We start from the raw sequence: 20,520 nt of genomic DNA, 5'->3' as shown, positions 1-20,520 counted from the left end.
ATACTCTAAGAAAAACCAACACATTTGCAAATATATAAAATATAAGGTCCTTGTTCTAAATGAGAGGAGTCACTCAGACTACCAGAAGATATTCTACACCAGGCTGCTAGGTTGGCCAGGATTGGAGGAGAAGAGTTCTATTTAAAGAATTCTGTTAATTAATTTGACTTTTACTGAGACATTCTTAATTATAATGGAATGCAGAGAGTGGACCAGGGCATACACCTGTATACGTGAACAGTGAACACACACACACACACACACACACACACACACACACACACACACACACACACACACACACACACACACACACACACACACACACACACACACACACACTGTCCCTATCAGTCCATGCATGGTGATAACCCCTCCTCCATGTTTGAGGGTGTGACTGTCATACACTAGCAACGAGGCAGAGGGACTGGTGTGCTTGTGTCGGCTGGAGTCACTCCTAGAATAATACACACAGTGCAATTACTGCTGCCTATTAGGCCGCCCAAGATGTCACAGTGCTTAGAAAGTAGACCACAGTAAAGTAAGTTTGTCGCAGTGTAAGTGCTCCCTCTAGTGAAGCTTTAGGAACAAGTGCCCAGTTTAATGCTTTTGTATGAGATATTCAACTCCCTCTTCCATCCACCTTCAACCGTTTGACATAGCAATTATAATAATCGTTGCTGTATACTCCTCATCCAAAGTCATCACGTCTCATTCGATTAAATACATTAGGCATACTATGCATGTAAATATGATGGGATAAAATCAGGTATTAAATGATATGGAATTCCCTCGAATGTGTGTTTTTGTGTAAACGAGACTAGACGAAAGGGATTAAGGAGTAGTATATCTGTGATCAACAGGGGTAACAGATTCGGGGTCCCTGTATTCCAATGTTTTCGGATCCAAAACCGGACCGCGCACGTTTGACATGTTCAGCGGCATACCTCACCGTTAACGGACCGGCGGATATTTTGATGTTACGTGGCTGAACATCTCTGATGCGAAGAGAACTCGCAATCAAAACAAGTCGGCCACGCGTGCTTTTCCCGCAGAAATGACGTCATCACCACGGCCCTCCCCTTCCTATGTCCACGGTCGGCAACAACTACTAGAATAACAGAATAAACAGTTAAATGACGGGTTGTTCTTCCATCTATAAACGGATAAAATATATTTGATAATTTCTTCCACATTTTTGACGTTTCAAACCGCTCGAGCAAGAGGGAGGGATATTGAGGCCAGCTGATTTGGTCTGAGAGCCGTCTGAGAGGCGGAAGTGAGGTCACCAGGAGCTCGTCCATGTTATTATTGTTATTTTGGTCGCTGGCAGTGTGATGAGACGGACTGGAGAGCCGTCGGGCTCCAAGACTAGGCTACTGCTCTTCCAGGCCGCCCCGGACTAAACCTCACAGCCACCCCCGAGAAAGGAGCACTGTCAACAGGGGAGAGCGCCCAGCCCAGCCTCTTCGACCGACACAGGCGACAAAAACAATACGGTATTCGGCAAACCCAACGCTAGCCCCAGACTTGTATGTGTGCGGTAACACACCGCGACGTGCCTCCGCAGATATGAACGGCATCACCAAGGGCAGGTTCGAGGTAAGAGCTGCGGAAACGGGCCGGAGAGTGTGTATGTAAACGGATATGAACGGTAGTAGGTTTTCCGTAGGGTGACACTGTGTGTGTGTGTGTGTGTGTGTGTGTGTGTGTGTGTGTGTGTGTGCGCGCGTGCGTGCGTGCGCGCGCGCGGAGGGTGTTTCGGACCGTGCACTGTTCTAATTTTATATGCTGGAGGGAGCTGGGGCTTTGTTGGTCAAGGGTAATCCGAAATCCTGTTATTGTCCAGACAGACGCCCCAGCTGACAGCGGCAACACCGAGCTCAGTCTGCGGGACAGGCTGGGGTGAAAGGCAGGGTTGGGTGATGGTTGGGGCTGGGCTGATGGATAGGGCTGGGATTGGGTATTAGAAAACTAGTTGGGGCTGACATGGCTAGGGCTGGCTGGGGCTTTTCTAAGGACAGGACTGGGGTAGCTGTTATCACAACCCAATCATTGTTTACTCAGCTACAGTCATTATAGTTCTCTGGGAGTGATTTGGAGTCAGGACTACAATGTATGTGTAAGCAAACAATATGGTGTATAGGTGGTGGGCTGGAGAGAGATGGGGACTAGATTGGACTGGTGCCGAGGTATAGGGCAGGAACTGGGACCAGGACTGGACCTTGACAAAGGGCTGGGGATTGGTTTGGGCTATAGGGCTGTGGCTGAGATGATTTAGCCAGATAGAGAAGCGCCTAGGGTCTCCCACCTCTCTGTCGGTAACAGACTCCTTGGGTTTGTCAAGCTATAGAACGGTCACGACAACATACATGTTATATAGGCAGCGGCACCAGGCTCCAATTTCCTCCCACCGGGAACCAACTAGCCTGGTTGAGTTCAGACAGGAGGGTGCAGAACATTTTGCAGACAGAAATGTCATGATGAAAGCTAACATAATTCCCCACTTAACAAAGGTAGGCTATGTCTGTTCTACATAATATATTTCTATGTGAAGGGATTGTGCCTTACTGAACACAGTAGGTAGGGTAGCATGTGGTCTGTAATGGTTATCTTGCTGTGTTGACATTTCCTCAGTATGTCATGAACCAGTGATGAATCTGATTGGTTAGCTTCCCCAGGCCTGTATGTGTGTGTCACTGTGTATAAATACCACATATTCCTCATTAAACATCTGGGGTTGATGTGACAGCACTTGACCTTCTCATATAGGAGGCTCTTTTCTGCATAATAATATTGGTGTGAGTGAGGTGAGTGAGGTGAGTGTGTGTGTGAGAGAGTGGCGGTGTGTGTTTCCATCAGTGGATTTCTGAGTTGTGCTGCACACTAACCATCTTAGAACCAGGCTGGAAACCATGCCTACGTGGTTCTGTGTGAGGAGCTGCCGTTTTGGGGAAAATATTACCCACAGACCCAGCAGCATTCCCCGTTCTTGCTGGACATTCCCGACGGGTATGTAGCCAGAGGTCTGGCAGTGCCTGGAGACTGATCTGGGAGAGAAACTCCCCAGGGTGGAATGCTGCTCTGCCGGCTGTAGGAAGCATAGAGCTGGGGAACACTGGAACATTGAGATTCAAAAAATGTCATGAAAGGAAAAAAGAGACGCAAATTCTAAAGGGGCACAACAAGTACAAATAAGCATTAGGCTCCAGGTTCCTCTGAGTCTAGGTTACTCCCTCTCCATAGCTAAAATGTTTTGTTGTGTGTTTTGTAGGGCTGAGCGATTAGTTCTTTTTGAGGTTGGTTTCGGTTCGATTATTTAAAAAATAATCATGGTTTTCGATTTCGGTTTCGCTAAAGAAAGTGGACATTAAATGCACTATGCATTGTTGGTTGAATGCTGTAACAGCACAGAATAAAAGAATTAAAGTCCCATGGTGGTAGTGACTGCCCATTACTGCTTATCACTTATTAATCATCATTTATTAACTTAAATAAAATGAGTTTTGATGACTTTATTTCATTCCAAGTCATCATCTCATCTCTATAGAGCTGCTGCCTGTGCTGTCTGACAAAATCACTATTTTAGTAGTTCTTCAATGTACATAAGGCATACTTTATGACTGCTGAATACCAACTATCAATCACTTAGATTGTGTTCGAGTAGAGATACCTCGCGAAGCAGCGGCTTTCTATCCCTCTTGCACAATCTCTCTTTCGAGGGCTCTGCATCTGCTCTACATAGACCGGACAAGTAAGCGGGCAATTATGGTCATTGTAGTTCATTACCACATTTTCAGAGCTAAACTATGTAGAATATTGGCCTGTTGGAAATTACAACTCCCTACTCCATCACACAGTTCGGGCTTGATCTGATTTATCTCTACAGAAACTGAGCATTGAGCTCACAGAAAAAAAATGAACAAAATGGAATTCAAATAATTGAACCGCTGTCGGTCAATTTATAAAAACAAAGTAAAATAACCTACATTTCCTTTAATCGCTCATCGCTAGTGTGTTGTGTGTGTGTGTGTGCAGGCCTGTGTGTGTGTGTTCTATCGGGTGCTTGTTACCATGGCGACAGTGGTTCTGATGTGGATGTCTCTCTCCAGGTGTTCTCCAACAGTGATGAAGCTCCCATTAACAAGAAGCTTCCCAAGGAGCTTCTGCTCAGGTGAGACACACACACCCACACACACCCACACACCTGAGTGCTCGCCCCAGGGCTTAAAGTGATGGTCATTTATTAAACAAGGACATTGTCTGGAGTCCCTTAGCAGACTGTTAACCCTGAGTGGTTAGGTGTGTGTGTGTGTGTGTGTGTGTGTGTGTGTGTGTGTGTGTGTGTGTGTGTGTGTGTGTCGGCTTGGAAATGTATGTCTGCTAGTTATGCGACCTACAGAGCATCATAACGTCCTACAGCGGCTGTGTGTAATCCTACTAATCTAACTGAGATCAATGTCTAACATACACATTTAATCATATCCTGCTAATATAACTTGTGTGTGTACAGTATGTGCTATAAATAGCCACTGTGTTGGTGAGGAATTCCGCAGTGCTCAGCTCCAGCTGTGTGAACTTCAGACAGACAGAACCCACCTACATACACCATTATACCAGTGTGTGTGTGTGTAATGGAACCCAGAGTGTGTGTGATTAAAGTAGACAGCCAATCAATGGCCTCCGCCGCGTTCATTAGCCAGTCATCAGAGAGACCATCGATCAGCGCTTGTCTGATTGGTCAGGTGCTCCATTAGCCACTGAGTGGGAGTGTGTGTATATGAGCTTGCATCAGTTATTTTCTGGACTCCTGACACATACATGTCAGACATACATGCCCCAACATGCCCTCGCTGACCACACAAACACACACACCGCCTTTGTCTCTGTCCATGAGAGGGAACAATGGACAGTGCTAGTTTCCTGAGGGTGGGAGTGTGTGGGGTTAAAGGGAAACTACTGGTATGAATAGGAGGAACTGTGTCTGTGTGTTTGACCTGACCCACTGGCTTACCCCTGTTGGCTAATAGCTTCAAGCTAATTCAATTGGCCTATTCCTCTGTAAGGCTACATGCTATTGCTAAATTCACTGGCCAGTCTCTCTGTAAGGCTACATGCTAACCCCACTGTCCTGTCCCTAAGTACAACTAAAAAAATGCTCTCTCTCTCTCTCTCTCTGTAGAATCTTCTCCTATCTTGATGTGATCACATTGTGCAGGTGTGCCCAGGTGTCCAAGGTAAGGCCCACCCCTACAGACATTGCAGTCGGTGGTTTTAGACTGACTGGTATCATGACTACTTAATGTAATTTGCAGATCATTCGGTCGTCAACGTTCCACAACATGCCCAATAGGGTTGGGCGATGTGCTTGACTTGGTCCGGATACGGCACTTCTAATTTTGGGGGAATTGCGTACTGGCTCCTGTAGCCTATCGCCTTCCCAGATTCACACAGAGGCAAACAAAGGTTGATCAAAGCGGAATGAAGGCATGATCTGCAATGGAGAGAGGGCATGCATTTCCTGATTCCGCTTTGTTCACGTTTATTTGTCGCTAGTCTGTGAAGCTGTGCGTGACAGTAGGCTGTTTGAGGTTGAAAATCAGTCGGCCTGAATGCGCATGATGCGCTGTTCCAAATTGTCAAATGAGGGTTTGTAAGGTCATGGAAATTAGTTGTATCATTTTTGTTAATGTAATTCATGAAGGCACACTTTTTAAAAAATATGATCAATCACTTAAATATACATATCAGCCATTATCGGAATCACCCTTCAGAGCCTGTCTGTTTGTGCCGCGTGTGTGCCAATGCAAGTGGCGGTTGTCAGAGGATCGAGAACGCGACATTTCAGCAGGTATAAAATAATGACAGACGACAGACTAACTAGGTTACTGCTACAAGTTGTTTTGAATTGGCTATCTCGCTAATTAACTATAGCTAAGCATTAATGTCTTTGCTTCCTTTCCACAGGCACTGCACGGGTGTAAAGCGGAGATTTCCCTCCATTAAACAGTAAACATATAATTGGGACAACATTCAAAATATTCTAAGAAAAGCCTCATTGACATAACTTGCTGTGCATAGATCTCTCCTGAAACATAAATATTTGAGCCTTTATATATAAACATGTCTAGTTAGATGCATTGCTTTGAAGACTTTATCAATTTGATCCCTGATTCTTTGAATGGGGGAATCATTTTATAAAGAAAAATGAAAATTTGGTGAAATATATGAACCCTTAACAGTGAATAATCAGAGGTCTGTATAGCATAATGTCGTATGTGCATTTCGGTGAACATAGTCTAATGCACCGACTTATCCCTAGTCAAGCACTGGCCATGTCTGGAATGGCACATCGTTCCGTCGACGGGCCAAATATCGTTGATATGATTTTATCATCCCCGGGGCTGGGGAGGAGCGCGCGTTGTGGCGTTGCCTAGAACAGCAGTAAACAATCTGCCACGCAGATTCTGTGTTATGCACAAATCACCCGATTAGAGTCTAATCATTAGACTACAATGTGAAAATCATCTTACCAATATTGTATTTTCTTGAGTGCAATTAAATACATATAAACCAATCATATGGTTAAATTTGGTACCCGATACCTTTGAATGGTGATTTGGAACCACACGTCGTAGGTCTACTGTGTTTTATTTGATTGAGTTTAACCTTTATTTAACTAGGCAAGTCACTTAAGAACAGATTCATATTTACAATGGCGGGTACTAGACCCTTTCAATGGTGATTTCGGACCATTTCAACAGAGACCGGGTGCACGTGTTCACCATAGAAGACATCACTGGGCAGTGTTCTTGGGAGTGCGAAGCAAACAGTCACACTCAGCGCGCCACAGCCGCCCAGCGCAGAGCTCACATCCTCCTTACTGAAGATGTCTTCTCTTCAGATGGTGAACCACTGGCATGGTGAAGAGGGTATAAGGGGCGCTTTGGCCAACGACGCCCGAAAATACTTCCGTATCTGTGCAACAAGCGTTCCGTCTGAACGTGTTTTCAGTGAAGCAGGCAATAGGCTATTGTTACCCAACTCCACAGTCTGAAAAGCCAGAAAAGGTGAACATGCTTGTGAAACCTTTATGTAAGGTGTGATGAAAAGAAAAAAAGCCTGAATGGTTCTTCATTGAACTTTGTATTTTTAAAATTTTCAAAGCCAATTCACAGATGCGTCTTATTAGAAAGAAATGTAGTTTAGGCCTAGATTAAAAATATGATGTTAATTGTGCCTAGTCTAAAAATATGATGTTAATTGTGCCTAGATTAAAAATATGATGTTAATTGTGCCTAGTCTAAAAATATCATGTTAATTGTGCCTAGTCTAAAAAATATCATGTTAATTGTGCCGGTGTGTCTTTGAATACTACTTTTTGGCACTGTAAGTTATTTGGTTAATTTCGTCCATTTTGTTTACTTTATTTATTTAGTCATTTGTAGCCTATCCAAATGTGGGTTATTCTTTTTCTAGGTGTATTTTTTTGCATGCTTATTCGATAGGCAAAAATGCACAAGTTCAATGTGTTGGTTTTTATATAAGGTTAATTCGTTATTCAGGTGTTATAAACACATGTTTTATGTGATTGTTGTTGGCTGTGAAATAAATACTCTATTCGTAATAGCTATTGTAAATAAAGTTGATTGTGAGACAACCCTGACACTTCATGCATTTATTTTGTTGTTCCGGCTTTTTAAAGCGCTGCTGTGAGAGCTTATGTAGGCTAATGCCCGTTGCGCAATTCAAGGATATGAATAAACACTTCGACAATAATAGAAATGTTAGTTTCAGTGCTTGACTTCGGCAGGAGCTCACCAGAGCTGAGTACCACCACCTCAAATGTTCTACTGCTTGAGCTCCTGCTTGAGTTCCTCTTATAGAATATTAGCTCAAAAGTATTGTGGAGCTCCTGCATCTAAATATAAACACTACGGGCAACCAAAATGAGTACCAGCACCTATTTCAGTCTAAGTCAAGCACTGGTTAGTTTCTAAGTTTTACTTGTACAATTAACGTTTACTGCAACTTTTATTGCCCGTAGTAGTCTAGTATAAGCCTATATTTTGGGCTGTTTGGTTTGCAAGGATGGATTTTCCAGGAGCACGCAATCGTTTTTTATTTTTTCCTAAAGCTTTGGTCAGGTGGAGGCCAGAAACTTATGGTTTGTTTAAACTTCCCATTCGATTATTCTCTCTCTCTCTCTGTCTCTCTCTGTCTCTCTCTGTCTCTCTCTGTCTCTCTCTGTCTCTCTCTGTCTCTCTCTGTGTCTCTCTCTCTCTCTCTCTCTCTCTCTGTCTCTGTCTCCGTCTCTGTCTCTGTCGCTCTGTCTCTGTCTCTGTGTCTCTGTGTCTCTCTCTTTCTTTGTCTCTCTCTCTCTCTCTCTCTCTTATTTATATATATATATTATGACCTTAGCATTGTTTTATTTAGGCCATTCAAATAACATAACACTTTCTGTGAATGCTGTTACAACCTCCTAAATTAATTTGATGGTTAATCATGAAAGAGTAGGCTATATGCTTAGGCCAACAAGTCACATTCAATTCGAATGGGGATAGGGAGAAAAAGGGAAATTAAGCTTTTAAAACAACAAGCCGGACACGTCCGCTGCAAAAGGACCATGACCATTCGACATTGGAGAAGTGAGAGAGAGCAGTGTTATCTGACATTTTGTGCAGCTTTTGGCGATCCCCACTTTGTCTACAATCTGTTCTTGCATTATGTTAATAGTAGGCTGTCTATCTTCCTACTTACCACATATTTATTTAATTAGGCTATAATAAATAGGAATATGTACGTCATTAGGCTATAATAAATAGGAATATGTAGGTCATTAGGCTATAATAAATAGGAATATGTAGGTCATTAGGCTATAATAATAATAGGAATATGTAGGTAATTTGGCATGTCTCCTGGCTGTGCGCTGCCCAACTCCGGCGGTGCCAGTCATTTAAAAAAACGAATACTCAAACTATTGTCTGTTACATCATAATGTTGTCTGTCTAACTTCATTGATCTTCAGTTATAAACTGGGTGGTTCGAGCCCTGAATGCTGATTGGCTGACAGACGTGGTATATCAGACCGTATACCGTATACAGGTTATTATACAGGTTATTACTGAACACAGCCCTGGTGTGTGTTGTAGGACTGATAATACCATCACTTTCTTCTCTGTCTCTCTCTCTTTCCTCTTTCTCACTCTCTCTTATTTCCTGTCTCCCTCCTCTCAGGCGTGGAATGTCCTGGCCTTGGATGGTAGTAACTGGCAGAAGATTGACCTCTTCAACTTCCAGACAGACATAGAGGTGAGAGGTCAGGGTGAAGGGTGAGGGAGGTGATCCTACATATACACATTCTGAAAGTGTATGCACTCACTGTACTGTAAGTCACTTTGGATAAAAGTGCCAACTAAGTGGCATATATTATTATGTTTAGCATTGTGTGTGAGTGAGTGTGAGCAGTATTATGAGGCTGCTCGCCCAGGGCTTAGTACTGTATCAGTAGGCTTTGGTGAATGTCTGGTGACGTCACTGATCCTCTCTCTGAGTCACGTAGGTCACACCAGTCTCTCTCCATCTCTCTCTTTCTCCATCTCCCTCTCTCTCTCTCTCTCTGTCTCGATCTCCCACTCTATCCATCTCTCTTTCACTCTCTCTGTCTCTATCTCTCTTGTAATGTGTGTGTGTGTGTGTGTGTGTGTGTGTGTGTGTGTGTGTGTAAGCTGAATTGTATCAATAAAGAATGGTGTAAAATTCTCCCCACTCTTCCCAGTAGCGGTGCATGGGTAAAATCACAGGGGAAGCCAAGCCAGGGGAAAAAAGCCATATTACATCCTATGTGTTGTGATAATTGCGTTGTTTGCTCTATAACCTATTGATTCGTATGTCATTTTGTCTGTCACAAACAGTTACATGACCTACATACGGCATGGTCAAGCAAGTGAATGTTTCTAAACAACCATTGATTTAGAACCACAGAGAGTTACTGCAAGTCGCAAAGAAAACATGAGCTGCCTCCTCTATTCCAGCACCATTTCAACTTCAACATCCTCAAATCACCTATGCTTAGTCTAATACAGTGACAACTAAAATAGTCCAATCAATGTAAGCTAAATATGATGTGGCTGTCCATGTTACTGGGGGGTCTATGACAGTCATAGACCGTTTCATGTTGCCACAACAGTCTATGACTGTCATACAGTACACTCTTTAAGGTTTTGTTATCCTAGGCTACCTGGCTAAAATGCTTGCTCGCTAGCCTAACTTCCTTTCATGGGCAACGATGCGCCAGGCCAGCTAGTTAACATTAGCCTTCTACATCTAGCTACATATTGAACTTCCATCCTCTCAGGCCAGGGGCACAATGTATGAATTTATGGCTAGATCATAATTAAGTAAAACCACAAGTCCAAATCCTTATCTCCATCCATGGCTAGTTTAGGAAAGGGACGATTTTAGCTAGCTAGCCACCAGAGGAAAATCATTTTTTTTCTCTAAATGACGTTCTGCTTTTGATGTGATGTGAATGGTGTGAAGCCAAATCCAAACTGGCTTCCCTTGACACTTTTTTTTGGTGCACCAGGACCATTCAAAGTTGAGCTCACTCAGTTTAGCTCAACGCTGATTGACAATTATTATAATATTTATTTTTATCAAGGGAGGCCAAACACTCACTGGCTTCGCAATGTTACGGGTGGCAACAATGTCATACTCTTTCTGACCAGACAGCATCAGATAGATGGTTACACATACAGAGACAGAGGGGGACTGTTTAAAAATACAAATAAATGAAATATTGGACAAAACACACTTTTTTGGTTACTACATGATTCCATATGTGTTATTTCATAGTTTTGTCTTCACTATTATTCTACAATGTAGAAAATAGTAAAAATAAAGACAAACCCTTGAATGAGTAGGTGTGTCCAAACTTTTGACTGGTACATATATACATTTTATTTTATTTAATGGTCCATTTCCTTGGCATCCATGAGTACACGCCACTGACTCCTCCTCCTCCTCCTCCTCCTCCTCCTCCTCTCTCTCCAGGGTAGAGTAGTGGAGAACATCTCCAAGCGATGTGGAGGCTTCCTGAGGCAGCTGAGCTTGAGGGGATGTCTCAGTGTGGGGGATGCATCCATGAAGTGAGTCCTTCTCCATAGGGCCTCTTTCACTCTCAGTACAACCAATGTTGCTTTCCGTTCACATTTTCGACTTGGAATGTTATTTAGCTCCCTGATTCAATTACTTCTCCGTGACTCTATGATTTGATTATCTATGATGACTGGTATTTGTCACCTGTCAGGACGTTTTCCCAGAACTGCCGTAACATTGAGGTGTTGAACCTGAATGGCTGCACTAAGATCACAGACAGCACCTGTCTCAGCCTCTCCAAGTTCTGCTGCAAACTCAAACAGCTGGACCTCACCTCCTGCGTGTCTGTTTCCAACCACTCCCTCAAAGCTCTCAGGTAAGTGTCTGAAATGGCTCCCTATTCCCTATAAAGTGCGCTACTTCTGGCCAAGTGTTGCAGTTTATTTTACGGTACAGAAATTGCAAAGTATTTACTGTAAAGGTAAAATGGTAATTGCATAATAATCACCAATAAATTACATGTTTGTTTCTTTGGAATTCATCACTACAAGCATAATTTAGTACCAGGTATCACAAATTACCCATTGTCACCATATCATTTTCTAGTAAGTCCCAGTAACGTGCAGTTTAATACATCCAAATATACTGAACAAAAATATAAATGCAACATCCAACAATTAACAATTTTATTCAGTTACAGTTCATATAAGGAAATCAGTCAATTGAAATAAATTCATTAGGCCCTAATCTATCGATTTCACATGACTGGGCAGCGGTGCAGCCATGGGTGGGCCTGGGAAGGCATTGGCCCACCCTCTTGGGAGCCAGGCCCACCTACTGGCTCTGCCTGGCTGCCCAATCAGAATTAGTTTTTCCCCACAAAAGGGCTTTTATTACAGACAGAAATACTCCACTGTTTCATCAGCTGTCCGAGTGGCTGGTCTCAGACGATCCCGCAGGTGAAGAAGCCGGATGTGGAGGTCCAGGACTGGCGTGGTTACACGTGGTCTGAGGTTGTGAGGCCGGTTGGATGTATTGTCAAATTCTCTAAAATGACATTGGAGGCGGGTTATGGTAGAGAAATTAATATTAAATTCTCTTGCAACAGCTCTGGTGGACATTCCTGCAGTCAGCATGCCAATTGGACTCTCCCTCAAAATTTGAGACATCTGTGGCATTGTGTTGTGTGACAAAACTGCACATTTTAGAGTGGCCTTTTATTGTCCCCAGCACAAGGTGCACCTATGTAATGATCATGTTATGATCAACTTCTGCATATGCCGCACTTGTCAGGTGGATGGATTATCTTTGGAAAGGAGAAACGCTCACTATCAGGGATGTAAACAAATGTGTGCACAAAATTGGAGAGAAATAAACATTTTGTGCATATGGAAAATGTCTGGGATCTTTTGTTTCAGCTCATGAAACATGGGACCAACACTTTACATGTTGCGTTTTATATTTTTGTTCAGTATAGTTAGAAAACAGGGTGTGAATCAGTGAAGGTTGCTGAGGGGAGGACAGCTCATAGTATTGGCTGGAATGGAGTCAATGGAATGGTATCAATCACATGGAGACCACGTTTGCTACTATTCCATTGCCTCCATTACAGCCATTTATAATGAGCCGTCCTCCCCTCAGCAGCCTCCACTGGTGAATATGTGTGTCTTCCTTTAGTGATGGCTGTCGTATGTTGGAGATGTTGAACCTGTCGTGGTGTGACCAGATCACCAGAGATGGCATCGAGGCTCTGGCCCGGGGCTGTAACAACCTACGAGCCCTGTTCCTACGCGGCTGCACACAGGTACACACACACACATATACAGTACACACGCTTTGTATTGATTACAGTGGCGATTTTAGCATGTAAATCTTGGTGGGGCAAAAAAAAAAAAGAAGTGGGATGCATGCCAGCAAAGCCACTACACATAGAAACATAGCTGATATGGCTGACTTGCTTAAACTAATGTGGTTTCTACTTCTAATTCAGATGTACAAACTATGACATAAGGGAACGACAAGCGGATAAGAGGCAATCTGTAATTTAGATTAAGACGTTAATGAGCGATGACGGACGTAGTCAATATAACTATTTGTTCAGCACTTTTGAAATGTACAGTGACAGAATTCAGAACATGGGCCGTTCTAACAGTCAGAGCCATATAAACAGAGAATATTCAATGATTGCGTTTCTCTAAAACAGGTTATAGGCTATTTGTGCACCACCAAGTTAGAATAGTAGGTGAAATGAAGAGGTGAAAATAGACCAAATGATTAGGGTGAGGCACATTGAACGCCGTTTGGGTCTCTGCGTGTCAAAAAAGATGCACATCATATAGGACTATTTGACGTGTTAAATAAGCTTTTAATTTGACACGTCAAATAACACAATTATATTATAGAATGTTGTGTGTGCTGAATTTGCACATGCAAGCCAAGCACCACAACTACTATCAGTAGCACTGTACAAAACAAAGTAGCCAAACAAGCACCCACCCGGCCATGAACGATGTGTTTACAATACCGCGTTGGTGAAAATACACCAAATTATTAGGGTGAGGCACATGGGCTACTAACAGCTTACTACACAACATACAGTTAATATTACTTTCTCAGCTATAGTATACATTTCTCCCTAGCATATTACATCATTTATGCAGCAGCATACAATAGTCTTTTTGGACTCATCTTGTGAAGTTGGCGCAGTGGTCCTTTGTTGACAAATTTTGTCATCAAAGTCTGGCATTCTCTGGATTTATGGTGGGAACTCAGGAAAAAACACAGCCACTCCATTGAATAGCAGGCTTACGTTAGTGGTTTCTTTGCAACGCTTAGCTATTGATTTCTTCCAAATGACTCATTGGTGAATTTGCGATTTCTAACTTGTTGTGTAATGTTTATGTACAATGGCCGATGAGCACCGATACGTTTTATCTATAATTTCTCTTCATATGACAAGGATTAAAAAGGATTTGCCAGTAGATTGTTGACAACTGTTGATGACTGTTAGCTAAGACTTTGAAAGTAAGATGTTGACATGTCCAATCATAGCTACTGTAAATATAACGTGATTTGATGTCATTCTATCTGTGGCCAATGATCTTGAGCCTTCTTGGATGGGCACTTCTAATATAACTCTATAGCAGAACCCAAGGGGCTAACATTTTTGAGCTCTAACCTTAGAATTGGGGATGACGTACTGTCCCATGAGTGACAGAAAACTGAGCCAACCATGACAGAAAACTGAGCCAATCAGGCACAACACTCTGTATTTTCTGCTGGGTTGCGCCACCACCACAGAAAGCACTGAGCTGGGCTGAAACACCTGCATTTTGGAGCAGCCTTACTCAAGAAAACAAAAAAGAGACCATGTTTGTATGTGGCTTTCTTAACTCAATTACTTTTATTTTTTATTTGACATTGTTTGCAAACTGATATGTAACACGTGCCAAAATAACAAGCAAAACAGGCAAGGCCCCACAAAGAAAAAATAAAAATAAAATATATATATATATATATATATATACACACACACACACACAAAAGTTTACATACACCTTAGCAAAATACATTTAAACTCAGTTTTTCACAATTCCTGACATTTAATCCAAGTAAAAATTCCCTGTTTTAGATCAGTTAGGATCACCACTTTATTTAAAGAATGTGAAATGGCAGAATAATAGTAGAGAGAATGATTAATTTCAGCTGTTATTTCTTTCATCACATTCCCAGTGGGTCAGAAGTTTACATACACTCAATTAGTATTTGGTAGCATTGCCTTTAAATTGTTTAACTTGGGTCAAATGTTTCAGGTGGCCTTCCACAAGCTTTCCACAATAAGTTGGTGAATTTTGGCCCATTCCTCCTGACAGAACTGGTGTAACTGAGTCAGGTTTGTAGACTTGCTTGCTCGCACACACTTTTTCAGTTCTGCCCACAAATTTTCTATGGGATTGAGGTCAGGGCTTTGTGATGGAAACTCCAATACCTTGACTTAGTTGTCCTTAAGCCATTTCGCCACAACTTTAGAAGTATCCTTGGGGTCATTGTCCATTTGGAAGACCCATTTGCAACCAAGCTTTAACTTCCTGACTGATGTCTTGAGATGTTCCTTCAATATATCCACATCATTTTCTTTCCTCATGATGCAATCTATTTTGTGAAGTGCACCAGTCCCTCCTGCAGCAAAGCACCCCCACAACATGATGCTGCCACCCCCGTGCTTCACAGTTGGGATGGTGTTCTTCGGCTTGCAAGTCTCCCCCTTTTTCCTCCAAACATAACGATGGTCATTGTGGCCAAACAGTGCTATTTTTGTTTCATCAGACCAGAGGACATTTCTCCAAAAAGTATGATCTTTGTCCCCATGTGCAGTTGCAAACTGTAGTCTGGCTTTTTTATGGCGGTTTTGGAGAGTGGCTTCTTCCTTGCTGAGCGGCCTTTCAGGTTATGTTGATATAGGACTCGTTTTACTGTGGATATAGATATTTTTGTACCTTTTTCCTCCAGCATCTTCACAAGGTCCTTTGCTGATGTTCTGGGATTGATTTGCACTTTTCGCACCGAAGTACGTTCATCTCTAAGAGCTGGAACGCGTCTCCTTCTTGAGCGGTATGATGGCTGTGTGGTCCCATGGTGTTTATACTTGCGTACTATTGTTTGTACAGATGAACGTGGTACCTTCAGGCGTTTGGAAACTGCTCCCAAGGATGAACCAGACCTGTGGAGGTCTACAATTTTTTTCCCTGAGATCTTGGCTGATTTCTTTTGATTTTCCCATGATGTCAAGCAAAGAGGCACTGAGTTTGAAGGTAGCCCTGAAATACATCCATATGTAAACCTCCAATTAACTCAAATTATGTCAATTAGCCTATCAGAAGCTTCTAAAATCATGTCATCATTTTCTGGAATCTTCCAAGCTGTTTAAAGGCACAGTCAACTTAGTGTATGTAAACTTCTGACCCACTGGAATTGTGATACAGTGAGTTATATGTGAAATAATCTGTCTGTAAACAATTGTTGGAAAAATTACTTGTGTCATGCACAAAGTAGATGTCCTAACCGACTTGCCAAAACTATAGTTTGTTAACAAGAAATTTGTGGAGTGGTTGAAAAACGAGTTTTAATGACTCCAACCTAAGTGTATGTAAACTTCTGATTTCAACTGTATATAGAATCTTAATTTTTTTTCCTTAAGTGTGGTGCTCAAAACAGGTGGGGATGATGGGTCGCCACTGATTGATTATCAGTAGTGATTGGTTTCTTTGTGTTGTGTTCTCTACAGTTGGAGGATGGAGCACTGAAACACCTCCAGAAACACTGTCCTGAACTAACCACTATCAACATGCAGTCCTGCTCAGTAAGACAGAGAGAAAGAGATGGAGAGAGTGTGTGTATTCATTAGTAGGGATTGAAAGACAGAAAATGTGCAACGTGTGTTATTTATAAGCAGGAGAGTAACACTCCCTTGACTTTTCTTTTAATTTAAAATGAATTAAATTGAGATAATGTCAAAGTGGAATTATGTTTTTAAAAATGATATGTCTTGAGTCAAGCATTCAACCCCTTTACTATGACAAGCCTAAATCAATTCCAGAGTAAAAATTTGCTTAACAAGTCACATAATAAGTTGCATGGACTCTGTGTGCAATAATAGTTTTAGCATTTTTGAATGACTACTTCATCTCTGTACTCCACACATACAATTATCTGTAAGGTCCCTCAGTCAAGCAATGAATTTCAAACCCAGATTCAACCACAAAGACCAGGGAGGTTTTCCATTGCCTCGCAAAAAAGGGCACCTATTGGTAGATAAAAACAGTCATTGAAAATCTCTTTGAGCATGATGAAGTTAATTACACTTTGGATGGTGTATCAATATACCCAGTCACAACAAAGATACAGGCCTCCTTCCTAACTCCGTTGCCGGAGAGGAAGGAAACCGTTCAGGGATATCACCATGAGTACAATGATGACTTTTAAACAGTTACAGAGTTTAATGGCAGTGATAGGAGAAAACGGAGGATGGATCAATAACAGTGTAGTTACTGATAGAAGGAAGCCTGTACAGGATAAAAATATTCCAAAACATGCATCTTGTTTGCAATAAGGCACTAAAGAAAAACTGCAAAGAAATTAACTTTATATTCTCAATACAAAGTGTTATGTTTGGGGCAAATACAACACATTGCTGAGTACCACTCTTCATATTTTCAAGCATGGTGGTGGCTGCATCATGTTATGGGTATGCTTGTCATCTGCAAGGACTAGGGAGTTTTTTTAGAATTTCGAATAAAAATAAACGGAATAGAGCGAAAGGAAAACCTGGTTCAGTCTGCTTTCCAACAGACACTGGGATAAAAATGACAATAACCTAAAACACAAGGCCAAATATACACTGGAGTTGCTTACCAAGATGACATTGAATGTTCCGGACTGGCCTAGTTACAGTTTTGACTTAAATCTGCTTGAAAATTTATGGCAAGACTTGAAAATGGCTGTCTAGCAATTAAATCAATTTTAGTCCCACCTTGTAACACAACAAAATGTGGAAGTCAAGGGGTGTGAATACTTTCTGAAGGCACTGTAAGTGATTACAGACAGACAGACAGACAGACAGACAGACAGACAGACAGACAGACAGACAGACAGACAGATATGCACGCGTAATGTGTGTTTGTTAACAGCAGATAACTGATGATGGCTTGGTCAGTCTGTGTCGGGGGTGCCACAAGCTGCAGGTCCTGTGTATCTCTGGCTGCAGTAACATTACAGACGCCTCTCTCACTGCTCTGGGTCTCAACTGTCCCCGACTGAAGTAAGAAATGGGAAATGTATCCCTTTCTTGTAATTGTGGATTAGGTCTACTGATAAACACCCCATACATACACTAAACCAATGCATAACCAATGCATGTGTGTGTCAGGATCTTGGAGGCTGCGCGATGTTCACAGGTTACAGACGCTGGGTTTACTGTACTGGCCAGGGTAAGTACTTCTCTGTCTCCTTCATCACTTTTATTCTGTCTTGATCTGTGTGTTTCGATCCCTGAAATGCTGACCTGATGTATCTTTTGTTTCAACAGAATTGTCATGAGATGGAAAAAATGGATTTAGAAGAATGTATTTTGGTAAGATTTCATGGGGTTCTTTTCTCAGACTCAATCTACAGTTGCATTCAATCAGAGATTGATTGAGCCTGTCTGATTATATGTACTGTATCTGTGTTTGATTGAGTCTGTCTCCTCTCACAGGTGACTGACAACACACTAGTCCAGCTCGCTATTCACTGCCCTCGCCTGCAAGCACTGGTACTTATTGGTGTGTGTGTGTGTGTGTGTGTCATTCATTCATAACTCCCCCCTAGCAAACTGTGTGTGTGTACATTACAGTATGTAATATAGTTTCTACTGTCTATCTTCTCCACCAGTCTCTCTCCCACTGTGAGTTGATAACAGACGATGGTATCAGGGCGCTGAGCAGCAGTGTGTGTGGACAGGAGCGCCTCACAGTGGTGGAGTTGGATAACTGCCCTCTGATCACAGACGTGACTCTGGAGCACCTGAAGAACTGCCATCGTCTAGAGAGGATAGAACTCTACGACTGCCAGCAGGTCACCAGGGCCGGCATCAAACGCATACGGGTCAGTCATCACCATGACTCTTTTACTGCACTACATCTCCCAAGCTGCATCACTGTGGCTGTAATGTCAAAGCTCCTGCATGGCCTGGTGGGAGTTGTAGTTTACTGAGGCTGATGTTGCTCCTATAGAAATAATAGAATAACCTGCACACTGTTGTATTATACGCTAATATAGTTTATTGCAACGTTGCAGATTGTCATATGAAATACATGGGAGAATATACAACAGTGTGAAATATTGTTGGATGTGTATGCTACATTGGGAATGATGTTGCTCCTCCGTATCCATACAGGCTCATCTCCCAGAGATAAAAGTCCACGCCTACTTTGCCCCGGTGACACCCCCTCCTTCGGTGCACGGCGGGGGCCAGAGGCTGTGTCGCTGCTGCATCATCCTCTGACAGTGGAGGGCCAGGGGGGGTCAGCTCTGCCTGCAGGTCCTACTGCTGTGACCCCCCCCAACAATAACCCACCTGATCCCCGCAAGATGATGAGACAGACGACTACAACACAACACCCTGAACCCTACCACGACTACACCACCACAAAACACCCTGAACTCCAACACAACACCCTGAACCCCACCACGACTACACCACAACACAACACCCTGAACCCCACCACGACTACACCACCACAAAACACCCTAAACTCCAACACAACACCCTGAACCCCACCACGACTACAACACAACACCCTGAACCCCACCACGACTACACCACAACACAACACCCTGAACCCCACCACGACTACAACACAACACCCTGAACCCCACCACGACTACAACACAACACCCTGAACCCCACCACGACTACACCACAACACAACACCCTGAACCCCACCACGACTACAACACAACACATCACCCTGAACCCCACCACGACTACACCACAACACAACACCCTGAACCCCACCACGACTACACCACAACACAACACCCTGAACCCCACCACGACTACACCACAACACAACACACTGGACCCCACCATGACTACAACACAACACCCTGAACCCAAACCCATGACTACACCACAACACAACACACTGGACCCCACCATGACTACACCCCAACACCCTGGACCCCACCATGACTACACCCCAACACCCTGAACCCCAACCTGACCACACCACAACACCCTGAACCCCACCATGACTACACCCCAACACCCTGGACCCCACCATGACTACACCCCAACACCCTGGACCCCACCACGACTACACCCCAACACCCTGGACCCCACCATGACTACACCCCAACACCCTGGACCCCACCATGACTACACCACAACACCCTGAACCCAAACCCATGACTACACCACAACACAACACACTGGACCCCACCATGACTACACCCCAACACCCTGGACCCCACCATGACTACACCCCAACACCCTGAACCCCAACCTGACCACACCACAACACCCTGAACACCACTTAGACTACAACACAACACATTGGATCCCACCACGACTACACCACCACACAACACCCTGAACCCCACCATGACTACAACACAACACCTTGAACCCCACCACGACTACAACACAACATCCCGAACCCCACCATGACTACACCCCCAACACACTGAACCCCACCATGACTACACCCCCAACACACTGAACCCCACCACGACTACAACACAACATCCCGAACCCCACCACGATTACACCACCACACCCTGGACCCCACCATGACTACACCCCAACACCCTGAGCCCCACCACGACTACACCCCAACACCCTGAACCCCACCACGACTACACCACCACACCCAGGACCCC

General features: G+C 43.3%; 1 protein-coding gene across 2 annotated transcripts; it reads left to right on the top strand.

Annotated features, from left to right (window-relative positions):
• The first annotated feature begins 1,150 nt into the window (after window positions 1–1,150).
• fbxl2 (F-box and leucine-rich repeat protein 2) lies at window positions 1,151–19,304 on the top strand. 2 transcript variants are annotated; one of them, XM_029732349.1, is made up of 14 exons: window positions 1,151–1,602; window positions 4,113–4,174; window positions 5,183–5,237; window positions 9,238–9,312; window positions 11,056–11,150; window positions 11,312–11,476; window positions 12,778–12,904; window positions 16,385–16,459; window positions 17,790–17,917; window positions 18,026–18,086; window positions 18,185–18,229; window positions 18,353–18,409; window positions 18,529–18,741; window positions 19,034–19,304. In XM_029732349.1, exons 1-14 carry the CDS (start codon window positions 1,573–1,575, stop codon window positions 19,139–19,141), a joined length of 1,296 nt encoding a protein of 431 aa, XP_029588209.1. In that variant the 5' UTR covers window positions 1,151–1,572; the 3' UTR covers window positions 19,142–19,304. The 2 variants fall into 2 exon arrangements, with proteins under 2 accessions (XP_029588209.1, XP_029588208.1); XM_029732348.1 differs by having other exon boundaries at window positions 1,153–1,602; window positions 17,787–17,917.
• Window positions 19,305–20,520: the final 1,216 nt, after the last annotated feature.

The sequence above is a fragment of the Salmo trutta genome, chromosome 34 (assembly GCF_901001165.1).
Source record: "Salmo trutta chromosome 34, fSalTru1.1, whole genome shotgun sequence".
Taxonomy (NCBI): domain Eukaryota; kingdom Metazoa; phylum Chordata; class Actinopteri; order Salmoniformes; family Salmonidae; genus Salmo; species Salmo trutta.
This window is presented reverse-complemented; position numbering and strand designations above follow the sequence as displayed.

Excerpts from the sequence above, each read along its gene's own strand:
- fbxl2 (XM_029732348.1), top strand. The coding sequence starts at position 1,573 with ATGAACGGCATCACCAAGGGCAGGTTCGAG. Across the intron at positions 11,151-11,311 it reads GTGGGGGATGCATCCATGAA|GACGTTTTCCCAGAACTGCC; the intron begins GTGAGTCCTTCT and ends GTCACCTGTCAG. Across the intron at positions 11,477-12,777 it reads CACTCCCTCAAAGCTCTCAG|TGATGGCTGTCGTATGTTGG; the intron begins GTAAGTGTCTGA and ends GTCTTCCTTTAG.